General features: G+C 22.4%; 4 protein-coding genes across 4 annotated transcripts; 2 read left to right on the top strand and 2 right to left on the bottom strand. All coding sequences in view use genetic code 6, as the record gives it.

Moving 5' to 3' along the window:
• Positions 1-377: 377 nt before the first annotated feature.
• TTHERM_00438970 (cyclic nucleotide-binding domain protein) lies at positions 378-3,123 on the top strand (the record flags this gene model as incomplete). Its single annotated transcript, XM_001017794.2, has 6 exons — positions 378-488; positions 678-733; positions 797-1,161; positions 1,217-1,488; positions 1,539-1,958; positions 2,026-3,123. The coding sequence occupies 6 exons, from the start codon at positions 378-380 to the stop codon at positions 3,121-3,123; spliced, it is 2,322 nt and encodes a 773-aa protein (XP_001017794.2).
• Positions 3,124-3,396: 273 nt separating this feature from the next.
• TTHERM_00438980 (hypothetical protein) lies at positions 3,397-6,256 on the bottom strand (the record flags this gene model as incomplete). The annotated part of the gene is made up of 9 exons (XM_001017795.2): positions 6,163-6,256; positions 6,060-6,112; positions 4,910-5,950; positions 4,678-4,845; positions 4,528-4,611; positions 4,138-4,286; positions 3,999-4,081; positions 3,499-3,922; positions 3,397-3,442 (listed from the first exon to the last, which is right to left on the bottom strand). The coding sequence occupies exons 1-9, from the start codon at positions 6,176-6,178 to the stop codon at positions 3,397-3,399; spliced, it is 2,064 nt and encodes a 687-aa protein (XP_001017795.2). The 5' UTR covers positions 6,179-6,256.
• Positions 6,257-7,344: 1,088 nt separating this feature from the next.
• TTHERM_00438990 (cyclic nucleotide-binding domain protein) lies at positions 7,345-11,456 on the top strand (the record flags this gene model as incomplete). Its single annotated transcript, XM_001017796.3, has 5 exons — positions 7,345-8,302; positions 8,464-8,939; positions 9,040-9,517; positions 9,570-9,859; positions 9,915-11,456. 5 exons carry the CDS (start codon positions 7,345-7,347, stop codon positions 11,454-11,456), a joined length of 3,744 nt encoding a protein of 1,247 aa, XP_001017796.2.
• Positions 11,457-12,037: 581 nt separating this feature from the next.
• Positions 12,038-13,335, bottom strand: TTHERM_00439000 (ferrochelatase; the record flags this gene model as incomplete). The annotated part of the gene is made up of 3 exons (XM_001017797.3): positions 12,038-12,541; positions 12,611-13,050; positions 13,170-13,335. 3 exons carry the CDS (start codon positions 13,333-13,335, stop codon positions 12,038-12,040), a joined length of 1,110 nt encoding a protein of 369 aa, XP_001017797.2.
• Positions 13,336-14,223: the final 888 nt, after the last annotated feature.

Raw genomic sequence — 14,223 nt, 5'->3', positions numbered from 1 at the left:
GAGATTGCCTAACTCTTTTACCTCTTTTTATCTTAATTGGGTTAAAGTTTTAAAAACTTAACATAAGCTTTTAATATCAATCTTACTTATCAGTGATTTACTTTTTATTCTACTTGAGACTTGAAAAGTTTTAAAAGTTTTAGTAAAGACTTGAAATTAGATTTCATTTATCCCCTAGAATAAGTTAATTTATGAGTTTATGGAATTTATTATTCTTAAATATTTATATCATACACTTTTTAGCTTGTTCTTGGATTTTACTATCAAAACTAGAGCATATTTATGGATAATCATTTACTTGGCTAGATAAGTAAAATGTAGGAGAAGACCAACATCTTTCTTCGTATTTGTACAGTTTTTATTTTAATGCTGTTACGATGGTAACTGTTGGATATGGAGACATTTCCCCTTAAACTCACGTGGAAAAGGTCATGAGTATTTTTACGATTTTATCAGCTTGTGGTGTGTTTGCTTATTCCATTAGCGAAGTAATATATAAATATATTATAAATTAATTTTTTTAAATTCCTTAAAATTTATATCTAAAATAATTTTAATTGAAAGAAAAACATATTAAAATAAAATAGATTATTTTTGAATTTCCTTTTATTTTTCAAAATAATTTTGAAAGATATTTATTCTTTAGGCTCATTTTATTTTGAAAAATAAATAATTAGGTTGGATCAATTTTTTAGGAGATGCAAAAAAGCTAAAAATTAATTAAAAACAACATGTATGTGATTAACAATTATATGAAGCAAAGGAGAATAAGCTATTAGTTATAGCATAAAATTAGGCACTATTTGGAGTACTATTGGAATGAGAGTGAGTTTTCTTCAATAAAATAAGAATAAAGAATTATCAATTAACTTTCAGATAATTTGAAAGAAAACCTATTAATTGAAGCTAACAAAGTTTTTATTTTAGAATCTCCGATTTTGAAAAAAAATTTTTCAATGTAAACTTTGTTGAAAACCATTTCAATAGCTTAAGAGTAAAAATACACACCTGAAGAAGTTATATTTTTAAAAGGTGATATGGAATGTTCTATATATTTTATAGAAAGAGGTTCAGTTGAAGTATAACTTGAAGGATTTAACAATACTTAGTAAAGATAAAATAAAAATGTCTAATCAATTCTTAAACAAGGTCAATTTTTTGGTAAAATAATTTTAAAAATAATTTAATTTATTTAATTTAATTAAATTAAATTAAGGTGAGGGTTCATTTTTCACAGGAAATCCTAGAAGATAAACTTTTAGAAGTTTAGAATTTACTACACTACTAAAAATAGAAAGAGAAGAATTCATAAAAATTGTTGAAGAAATAAAAGAAGATTACGAGATGTTTTGCTACATTAAAGATTAAATAATTTTAAATGGGTCAACATAATTTTCTAGGAAATGTTGTTTGTGTTAATCAGAAGACTAGCCTGCTCATAGTGAATATAATTGCCCTTTTTTACATTTTATTCCAAACATAAAGAAAGTAATTTTTATTAAGTTATAAGTTGTTATTTTCAAGTTAAAATAAAATAGTTGCAAAATAGATTCATTTATTAGGCTATAAACACTCATAGAGTAAAAGTATCTAGGAAATGCTATAAGTTCAAGCAAAATTTAGTTTATCTTAGAGAAATTTAAGATGATTAAATAAAATTTACTGATTAAAATAATAGTTTTATAAATGAAATATATTAGCTTTAAGATTAAACCAATTAATTGTAAAAAGCTTAAACAAATTTAACATTTACCAGTGAAGATTTAGATAGTGAAGAAGATGATGATGATATTCTATCAATTAAAAACCATTCAAAAAACTAGTCTGAAAAATACATAAAATCAAATGGTTTTTTCAATTCTTTAGGAATAAAATAAAACATAGCAAAAAAAAATAATATTTAAGTATATCCTGTCAGAAAGATGAGTGATTAGAATTAGTAAAGATAATCATTTTTTGTAAATTTATTAAAATTAAATCTGCTATTAAACTAAATTACTTATTCTTTAAAATATTTATTCATAGATAGAAAAAGACTCTATTGATCACAAGAATATGATTAACATTAAAAGAGCCTCATTTTAAATTCCTAGTTTTTCTACAAAAAAAAATTCAATACTAAGAATTGACTAGTCTTAAAATAAAATTTTAGAATTAAAAGACAAAGGATCATAAGATTCAACTTAATAGCAATAGATTGATTTTAATTTGTAATCACAAACAAAAAAATAAGATATTTTAGATCAAAATCAATAAAACTAAATTTAAGGAAATACTATTATAGATAATAATGAAAAAAATGAAGTTTAAAGAAAAACATCGAGACCCTTTAAAAAGGATACTATTTTGATAAATAGAAATTCTATAGTAGAAATGATGGATAACTAAGCATCAGACGATTTTAATATTAATCCACAAAAACATTTCAAAAAATATTCTTCAAATCAATCTATTTAATATTAAAATAATTATTCCTCTATAAACCAGAGTAATCATTATTAAACTTTTTATGATATAGAAAATTTTGATAAGATGCAGAATTTTGAAATTTATTTTCCTTTTAATAACTACGATTATATCCTACCGTATATACAGAAAAAAGTTAAACTCCTTGCATAAAATAAAAGAAATAAAATATTTTTAGATAATAAATTTCAAAATAATTTTGAAATTTCAGCTTTCAGCAAAAGCTAACGCAGTTTAAGAAAATCAATTTCAGCCTCCAAATTAAATTCAATATAAAATAGCCTTGAAAAGTAAAATAATAATAATAATTCTTACAAAATTGTTCTAAATCGATAAGAAAGTCAAGATAATTCAAAATTACTGGAGTATGAAAAATCATATAATTAAAATTTACTGTCTCCTCCTCTTTTAAAATAACTTAAAGGTAAAACTTCATTTGAAGAAAATGATAATAATGATGAAAAATCATCTTAAATTCTAGGAGTTACTCGTTTAAATATTTAGTCATTATAAACATAGTCAATTAATAGTAGAAAGAGCTTTTTTAATAGAAAAAGTGTTTCTCAAACTATAAAAGTTAAGAATAGTTTATCTTAATAGCTGTAAAATATTTCTTAATAAAATATATAATAAAGTCAATAAGATAATTAATATTGAAACTAAGTCAAATAAAATCAATTGAGAATTTTATTTAAATTAAAATCAAGCTATTAAATAAATATTTTTAAATCATCAATAATTGTAAAATATTTCATAATTTTTTAAAAATTTTATATTTATTTTGTTCTTACATTTATAATGATATTTACATATACTAAAGATAATCAAACTTATTATTAATTTTTATTATTTATTTATTAATTTATTGCTAATTTTTAATTAATTTGTGGCTTTAAAGAGATTAAATAAAATAAATAATTATTTTATTTTTCATTTTTTACTACTTAAGTAATTCTTGTAAGTTTCTTATATTTATCTAATTTAGTTTAATTTAAAAAGTTAATTTAATAGATAGATTTAAATTTTAATTACTTTGCTTTTGAAGACTAATTTTAAGAATTTCTTGTTGTTTGACTATAATAAAAAGGATTGCTAAATTAGTGTGGCTTGAAATTTTTTCTTATTGGAGAGACACTAGCAGATTTATTTATAGGACTTTTATTTATGCTGGGGTTATCGCCTAATTCAATTAATATATTAGAGGGTCTCTTTTTTTTAATATTGGCAGAATAGCTGTCTTTTGATTTATGCAAGCTATTTTTATCATTCAATTTACCTGCTCTTTAGATATAAGATAGTCTTTTATTTTAATTGTGAATATTCTCTGACTAATAATTAAGGTAAGTTGGCGAAGAAACATTCTTTAAAAATGAAGAGTCGGATTACTAATCAAGTAGGCTATTAATATCTGTCTGTAAAGGAAATTTATCTGAATTTGTGCTTTTGAAATTTGAATCTTTAGTTTTAATTACAAAAATGATTGTTTTGACATAACTTTAAGTAAATAAAACTATTTTGAAAAATAAAAATACCTTATGAAAAATTACTCAAAAGCCTATTTTAATTGATCTCTTTATCAGTATTTAATGATTCTAGAACTTAAGTCACTATTAATCTTAAGAATATGTCAAAAATTTTTAAATTACTTCTTGTTAATAGAAATATAATTACTTAATGCTTTCATTTAAAGAGCCATAATTTTACTGAAACTAAGACATTTATATCCCTAATTTTTTATAATTTTCCATTATCATTTTCGATTAAAACTCTTTTTATTTATTCTCTTCATTTTTGATTCTAAGTAATTCACTAAAATTTAACTATATTTTTAAAAATAAAAATAGAAAAAAAATTATTTAAATAAATTAATCATTTTTAAACATTATATTTAAACATGATATTAGAAATTAAAACTGCTCTTTAATAAAACTATTGTTAAGGCAAAATATTTTATTTATTTATTTATTTTTAAGTCTGTTTTTTGTTTTTATATGTTTATCATATATGATTTCATCATAAAAATAATGAATATTTAATAAATATTTGTATTAAGTAATTTACATTCATTTATTTAGCTTCATTTAAGGAGTGCTTTAATTCCTTCTCCAATTATCTCATTTTTTCTACTTCTCTTTAAATATATTCCTTAATTTATTTATTTTTTTATTAAGAATTTATATAAAGTTTGCAAAATGATTAAAACATATTTACATATTCATCAAGTAATTTGGTATTTTGAGATTCTAAATGCTTTATCTGTTGCTTAGAAAAATGAATGGTTTTTTCTAAAAGCTAATTTTTATGATTTAATTAATCTGCTTTTAATTTTAACTTCTCATTCTCTTCAAATAAAAGCTATTGCTTTGATATATAATTCATCTAGATTGAAATATAAATTTATTATTGATAAGATTTTTACTAAAGATGAAATACACTTACTTACTTGAATGGATTTAAAATTTTATAAGATTGGGATAAGTTTATCCTCTTATTCTATTTCTTATGTAATTAAATTAATAGTTTCCTCTATTAATTATTTTTCTTTATGACTCTAATTAAAGTGAGTGTTATCATGAGTAGATCTTCTACTTTCATTTGCATCTGAATATATTACAGATAAATTTTCATCTTCTACTATTTCTTTCCAGTCTCTTTAATCTTAAGAGTTTTGTTAAATTTTATCACTCAATTAAATTTCTTCAAAGTTTTTTTTTGAAGAAAAGTCATTTTCTTATTTTTGAATATCTTCTAATCTTTAAAATTCTATTAGCCTTTCATCTTCATCATCATCATATTCTTCATCAAGTTATTTTCTTTCAAAATCTTACATAGAATAGCTATTAAATCCTATATCTATATCATTTTGATGTAGACTATAAACTTCTTATTAGCTTTTTCCTTCATAATTTGGCTATTTAGAATTTACAAATTTATTTTATTTTTATTCCTTCACATTACTTTACACTAAATTATCTTAATTATCTATAATATCATTAGTATTGTCCTCATTTTTTTGCTCATCTTTATTTTAACATTATGATTCTTTTTGTTATTATTCATTAAATTAGCTTTGCTAATTATCATCTTATTCATCTTTATTAGAATTAAATTCATTTTAATGGTCCTATTAACTAAATCCCACATCTTAACCTGCTTTAGTTAATTACTCTTTTTTTAGTTTTGCTTATTCAACTTTTTGTAGCAAAGAGAGAAAATGTTTCATATCACTATTTATCTTCTTCTCCTTATTATTTGCTTTTAAACGTAACTCCTAATTATTTTAGCTGGTATCCTCAGTTTAGGAGACGTTATTTTAACCATTCTAATTTTAACAATCCTTCTTACATTTCTACTAAATATTTTCACTGCTATTGCTATCTTCCTTAACTTAAATTTTTTATGAGCTATTCTTGGTATTTTATTGTTAATCAACATTTCCTTATTCGCTATCTTCTATTAATTCGCTAGACTTCCTTTTAATATTCTAAATTTTATTTTATAATAATTTTAATTTGATACTACTTTGAACAATAATTCATATTTGCTTAAATTTATGATAAACATTTAATCATGCTATAAAAAGGATGATTTACATTCTGTTAAGATGATTATTGAAGTGATTCTAACTTTTATAAGTCTTGATTATCTTTTTTGATAATGTATTTCATTAATAATTTAGCTAATTTAATAATTTACCTTATTAATTTGACATTTCTAGCTAATAGAAAAAAATATTTACAATTCTAACTAAATAAATTGGTAAATTTTTAAGCACAAATCTAACAACTAAATTTTAAAATTAATTAATTAAAATAATAATTTGAATTGTCATTGTAATTGTAATTGCTTTTAATCCAATAATGATAATAGATCCTAGTCATACTTATCAAATAAAAATGTATATTTATTAAAATATAAATAAAAATTGCTTAGATTTGATAAAATAGATTAAAAATATAATTTTTAATTAAAATATTTTATTTATATTCATAATTTTTATTTTTTCTAAATTCAATTAACTCTATCTTAATTTTTTAATGAAATTAATTATTTTTATTTGTCTTTATTTAAGCTTACAAACTTATATCAAGATAATTATTTAAAAAACAGAAGAATTAAATTATAAAAGAATTTGTTAATTATTTAAGATACTATTTACTTAAATTACTAAATAAATAGCTATTGTGTTATCCTATAAATTAATTAAGGCAAGTTGACTAAACATTTTTTTCTCAATAATTGGCCTTATTCTTAAAAATTTTCTAAAAATAGCCTAAATATAAATTGGCTTTCATTCATAAAGATGAAAGGATACTCTTTTAATAATTTTGAAACAATTAGTAGTAATTTATTTAAGTTATAAATTAATTTACATCTTTGAAAAAGAAAATAAAAAATAAAAGAAAAAATTTTTAGGATTATTGTCTATCTTAACCTATTTATGAAGATTTAGTTATTTAGTAAATTACAAAATAAATTATTTATCTCTAACGTATAAATTATATTTTGTTGTAAGATTTTAAGTAACCAAAATACCCATTAAAGCAAATATTTAAAATATTTATTTGTAATAATAAAATATTATCAAAGAACGAATTTTAGCCTAAAGGCTTAAATGTGACTTATTTTATTGATAATTTTTGGCTTAATCTTTACGATTGATATCTTTTATGGTTAGAGTATGTTCAAAAAACAGATAATACTTTAATGGATGATTCTCAGTAAGATTTATCTATCTCTCCAATTTTAGGAAATAAGAATTATAATCAACTATTTACTTACTTATATTTTTATTTTCGCTATTAATTATAATTATTTGAGAAACAATATTTTTTTAAAAATTAAGAAATAACAGAAAACAAATAAACAAATCATAAGATGGCAGATAATCCTACCGTTTAATTTGAGACAGAACAAAGCAATTACTACGAGAGTTAAACACAAAGAAATGTAGAAGTGGAACTTATGAATTAGCATTAATAAAATTACAAGCCAGGATAAAAAAAGTAAAGTTAGGTAATCATACTTCGAGATAATAAAAATGGCAGCTAAGATTTAATAGAATTAGATGAAAAGCTCCACAACTCTTGCCCTTCTAAATTACTTTATGAAAAGAAGCATTTAAAATCTAAAAATCTGAGCCACAATAGTAATAATATGGGTAAGAGCTAAAGGAAAAGTCAGATTTATCCAGATCTTTTGCTGTTGCAAGATTAAAATAATTAAAATAACTAAAAATCAAAGAAAATGAGAATAATTTGCCGTGTTTAGTAATTTGCTCTAAATTTACTTCATTCTATCTACATAACCAAAGAGAGGTTTAATTTCATAAATAGAAAGAAGGATTATTTCAATCAAATCGGAGACAAGTCTTCTGACTTTTAAATATTATAATAGAGTAGTAGACCTCAAGACAAAATTTAAAATTTATATAGAAAGCAAAGGAATCAAGCTGATTTTGAAAGAGGATCTCCTATTTTTTAATCAAAAAAAACAATGTTTGAAAAAAAGACATATCAAAATACAAATGAAAAAAATAAGATGACTTAATTTGTTAATTTATTGAAGAAAATACCATTGATCCCATAACAATCAAATTTCAGAAGACTCTGGGATTTTGTTCATATCATTATTCTTTAATATTATTTTATATTGATCCCCATTATCATAGCTTTTAACAAAGATTTGTTTAATATGGTTGGATAAATTGTTCTTAATATTGTCCTAATTATCTTATTGTTCATCGATATACTCTGCAATTTTAATACTTCTGTAATCAAGTAAGGGCAAGAGATTAAGTAAAGAAAAGTTATTATGATCCATTATTTAGAAAATGGTAATTAATTAGATACTTTATTTTAAATTTTAAGCAATTTATATAAAATGACTGATCTGATTTTTAGATTACAAATTTAAATAAATAAAAATTAATTTTTGGTGAACTCTTATTTTTTTTTTGTTTATAAATTTTTATAATTTTTAATTATTATTTATTAGGATTTTTAACTGATTTAGTTTCTCTAATTTGCTTGATAATATTTATATCTGTAAGGGTAGATACTAGTTCTTCATACTACTATACTATAATTCTTTTAGCCTTTTTCTTAAGATTCAGATGGTTCAGAATTGTTCTGAAAAGAATCGAAATGTAATTCTACTTTTCTTTAAAAGCAAGTTAAATAATGAGGTTGCTTAAGCTACTCTATATGAATCTATATATAATCCATATTTTTAGTTGCTTTTGGATTTTGATAGGTAAAAATGAAAATGATGGCATTATCACCTGGATTTAGAAATATGGAATATAAGAAGAAGAATGGTATGTATAGTTTTTAAATGCTTTTTACTTTAGCGCAGTAACTATGGTAACAGTTGGATATGGTGATGTAACTCCAAGCTCTAGCGCTGAAAAGATATATAGTATTATTACAATTTTAACTGGATGTGGTGTTTTTGCATATTCAATAAGTGAAGTAAGGTTTTTATAAAAAAAAGTTTTATTTAAATTGACATTTTAAATTTAGAAATAAATATGTTTAAAATTTTATTCAAAAAACATTTTAATTAAAATAGATTGGCAGTATATTTAAGAAAATAAATGAAGAAAACGAATAGAAAAAAGATAATTTGATAATCGTAAATGGATATATGAGAAAGAAGAAAATACCAATTAATTTGTAGACTCAAATACGTCACTATCTACAATATTATTGGAATGAAAGTCTCTCAGAGTAAGTTCAAAAAGAATAATCTTTAGTCGATTAGCTTTCTAACACCTTAAAGGAAAATTTAAAAATCGAAGCAAATAGATCCTTAATTTAAGAATCTGCATTCTTTAAAGCTATGTTTTCAGAGAATACTTTAAATAAATTAGCCTAAGCATCTATTGAGCAGAGATGTCATCCTGAAGAAGTTATTTATAACTAAGGAGATTCAGACGACTGTTCAATATATTTTATTGAAAAAGGTTCTGTATAGTGCTACTATTTCCCTTTTGAACAAAATGATCATACCAAGCAAATAATTAACTTAAATAGCAATCAATTTTTTGGTAAATCAATTTTTATTAAGCTTTTTTAATATTTTTTATTAATTTAATAAAGGTGAAATTGAATTTATTACTGGTTAGCCAAGGAATCAACATGTAAGAAGTTTGAAATTTTCAACATTGATAAAAATTAGCAGAGATACATTCATCTAAATAGTTAAAGAGAATGAATAAGACTATTAAAAGTTTTGCATGATTAGAGATGATATTCTTTTAAATCAAAATTATTCTTCTGTTCATACCAAGTGTTCTTATTGCTGCTATAGTAAAGAAAGTTTGGCCTGGGATTTTCAGCACTTTGAGAAAGACTGCCCTCTCTTCCACTTTAATCCTGATAAAAAAAAGGTAATCAAATAATTTACATTATTACCTATTTTAAAATTAAAAAATTTTAATTTAGTTGATGTACAAATTTATATAAGACCCTCTGATACTTGATAGATAGGCTTTTAATAGAAAATAGTAAACTAAATTAAAACTTTTTAGGCATTTAAGAAATATACAGCTTTAGCAATAAAGATTTTAATGTGATGAGATAGATGGAATTGATGACTATATTCATATTAATAAATTACTCAACGAAACTGTATTTACTGATGAAGATCTCTCAGATTCTGTTCTTTCTTCTGATTCTTAGGATTCTCAGCCAGAATAAATTTATGAAGAGGATTTTAGTGATTCAGACTCTGCAGAATAAGAGAAACTCCCATAATAAATCGACAACTAAAATTCTCTTAACCCAATGAAATAGATAAATAATTAAAAGAGCATTCTATCAAATAAAAATAAGATATATTCAAGCCAAATCACTATCAAAAACGCTCAATCTGAATAAATTTAATTAGTTCCTTCGATATCAGAAATGGCATTCGATATTGATTAGGGCATTGATAACGAAGAAATCCCTTCTGAAGCAAATAGGTTAGATTCTTTCTTTAATAATAAAAATTATAAAAATACTACAATTTAAGTTAATTTGGATACTAACAATAGAAAAATTGCAGGCTAACATACAGAAAATTAGAATAACCATAACCAGAGTAAATAACCTATAAAATAAGAAGAAAAAGGCTTTTCTGGTGAATCTGTGCTACTAAACTAAGAATCTCATATTATTAGCAAACCTAGCTTAAAGAATAGTATGTCTGTTAAATTTAAATTACCCTCTCCTAATTAGAATTAAGTTGATATGCGCAAAGGTAAAAGCTTATAGTAAGCTGATCAAATACAAACTAAAAAATAATCAAGCCTAAAAAAATATCTCAAGAAAGGCTAAAGCAGAAATGAATAAGATAAAATGAAATCCAATAAAGTTGAAAAGCAAGATTATTTAAATCAAAATAAAATGCAAAATAAGTATCTGTAAAAATTCATTAGTATAATGAGGAGCATATCTCATGAAAAATTAGAGTAATCTAAAAATGCAAACGACAATTACAAAAAGTTATAAAATCATAATTCATACTAAGATACTTAGATTTTAAATAAATTAAAATCAGGTATACCATTCGAATCGGAATCCGATATTGTAAACTAAACATTTTCAAAGGACAATACTTAAATGAACCTATTATCTAACGATGATTTTAAAAAAGAAATATTTGCATAAAAGATTAATACTTACATTTCATAATTAAAATAAATGTAGGCCTAAATTTCACAATATAATTAGTTCAATCAAACAAATAACTCCAAATTAACACTAGGTTTAGAAGATTTATATCTATTAAAAACTTAATTTGAAAAAATGAAACATTTCGATGTTTATTTCCCTCATAATAACTTCACAAAAGTAATTGAGCATTACTCTGAAGTACAATACTGTTTAAGAAAAAAGATACATAGACTTAAATTAAAGAAGAAATCTCAAACACCAAAGGAAAGAGAACCTAGGCTTTCAATTATGCATAACATTAGAAAAATTTATAGCCATAATATTTGAACTTGGTCAAAAAGTAGAACTATAAATATTGAATTTTTAATTTTTTTTATTAAATATGTATATTTTTTATTTTTTTTATGTAGAATTAAAATTTATTATCATTATACTCTCTTACATCAAATTCAAATATTTAATTAATTGCAATTTATTTATGCTTTTAATAAAAATATTGATAAAATATTTTTTAATTTTCTGAGAAATTTATTTATTTTACAACTATTGTTAAAACAAACAAGAATGTTATCATTTTTAGTTGAAAACATTTCAACTAAATTTGTTTTTTCCATAAATTATTGATTTTTATCAAGAGTCATTCAACATTTGAAATTTTATTTTTTTTAACATAAATTATTTTTATTTTCAGAAAAATTTAAATGAAACAAGAAAATTTGAAACTTTTAGAAAAATATTAAAATTTAATTTGAAATAATATAATCAATCTATTACTAATATTTTTAATTAAAATTAAAATATTTAATAACTTTTTTTCATTTGAAATATATTTAAAAATGCTTTGTTTGTATAATAATTTGTTTGCAAATTTATTAATTTAATTATATTTTTATTAAAATCTATCTTTATCAAACTGCACTTAGTAAGTTGCATTCAGGTATTTTGCAATCAGGGCATCTTAGTTTTAAATTTGGAGATTTATAAGCATCAGTTTTTAAATTCTAAGAAACAATATCTGCTAAGGAATCACAAAATTATTGATCATCATTTAAACTTCTTGCTCTTATTATTTTATTAAACTTTAATTTTTCCTAACTTTCCTTGATATATTCTAAATCTAATTCATAGAGTGTTTCTAAGTGATCACTAGTGAAACCTAGAGGAACTAAGATAACATTTTTCCAACCTTAATTAGAAGCCTATTCTAATGCATGCATAGTGTTTGGTGCTAACCATTGTTAGAAACCAACTTTACTTTGCCAAACAACTCTGTGTGGGTTCTTCAATTTAGCTTCTTAAATTACTAAATTTGCAGTAGTTCCTATTTCATATGGATATGTATCACCTTGCTTAACAAAATCAAATGGGAGACTGTGAGCAGAAAATAATATTAATACATTATCTCTATCTTCCTATTCAGATTTATTTTATTAAAAAAGATATTTTTATTTTTCAACAATAAAATTAATTTTTGAACAAACCTCTTTAAAGTTATTTTTAAGGTCTTCTGAGAGCAATCTAGAAATTGTTTTAACATAACCAGGATGATTATACCATCTATCAATCACATGGATGGTTTTTCCATGGTTTTTATACTGCTCCTTTAAATGTTTTAATGCTTCTCTAATGTTATTTCCAGCTGTAGTGCAAGAATATTAAGGATACTATGAAAAAAATACAAATTTTTCTACAGTTGGATTCTTTTCAATACATTCTTTAATAGATTCAGTGTAAAGAGGAAGTCCATATCTGAATGCTGGAAAATAAATATGAGGAGCTGTGTCTGGTGAAATTTAATCTAATTTTTCAACCATTTTTTCACCTTATTTTCTTGTCCAATCTTGAATAGGGCTTCTTCCTCCAATAGCTTCATACTACTTGGTAACTTTGGCAGGACCACGTAGCTTACCAATCTTAGGTCCTATTTATTATTAATAAGTTCAAATAATTATTAAATAATCCCTTTATTTTCTAAATTTTGATCTCTCTCTCATTTTTTTTTTGCATAAATCTAATTAAAAATCAAATCTAATTTCTAACCTAAACCAAAAGGTATTCTGATGACTGTAGAGTCTGCGAAGAATCTCTCTAAAAATGGAGATACTTCTTCTAAGCTATTAGGTCCACCTAAATTAAGCATAAAAACAGCTGTTTTAGCTTGTTATTTGCTAGATGAAAAAGTTCTACTGAATATCTAACTAAGCATATTTTTTTCAATAAATTAAAAATCTTTTAATTAAAAATTTTATATGTATCTTTTTTTTTTGATTTTAAAACCTACAAAATATATCAAGCAGTAAAATCAATTGCATTTATTTATAAGTTGTAATAAAGAAATGTCTCGAATAGGGAATACTTAAATATGGATATTTCCAAACTTTTTCTTAAATTTTATGAAAATACCTAAAAATATTGAATTATAGTATGTAACTAAAATTTGTAAAGAAAATATATTTCCAAAAAATTTTTTATTCATTATTAAAAGAATTTATGAATCTCTACTAATTTTCTAGTTAACTCACTCTTTAATAAAATGGCTTCAAAATAAATTATTTATTTATAAAAAAAAGTATTCAAATATAACAGAAAATATTAGCTTAATTTGCTATCAATCAAGATATATTTTTTATTTATTTAATAATGTGGTTTGTAACACTAAGATAAAATACAAAAATTCCATTTTTAAATATGCGACATCTAAATAAGACCAACTTGAGCTGTAAAAATGTCATCAAACGAATACCAAAACTCATGAGGAAATGGATCAACAATTACGCATTTTAATGTATATTTTGATTTTAAATATTTTTTGAATTGATATTCTCATTTAAGATTGTAAACAATTTTATTTTTTCGACATTGTAATCACCTTCATTTGTAAGTAAGATTAAATTAATGTAGACCCATAAAAGCTATAGCTAATTAATTTATTGGTATAAATTTACTATTTAATATATATTAATATCTTGTCAAAGGTTTTGCTGCCTTGTTAATAGCTATCCATTATTTATTGACTAACTGTTAAAACCTAAAGAACCTGTGCTCCTCCACATTTAGTATCCTAACTATGGGTATCTTAATACTATCAGAGCAC

The sequence above is a fragment of the Tetrahymena thermophila genome, assembly GCF_000189635.1.
Source record: "Tetrahymena thermophila SB210 genomic scaffold scf_8254607, whole genome shotgun sequence".
NCBI classification, from domain to species: Eukaryota; Ciliophora; class Oligohymenophorea; order Hymenostomatida; family Tetrahymenidae; genus Tetrahymena; species Tetrahymena thermophila.
The sequence above is the reverse complement of the archived record's forward strand: the minus strand, read 5'-3'. Positions and strand labels throughout refer to the sequence as shown.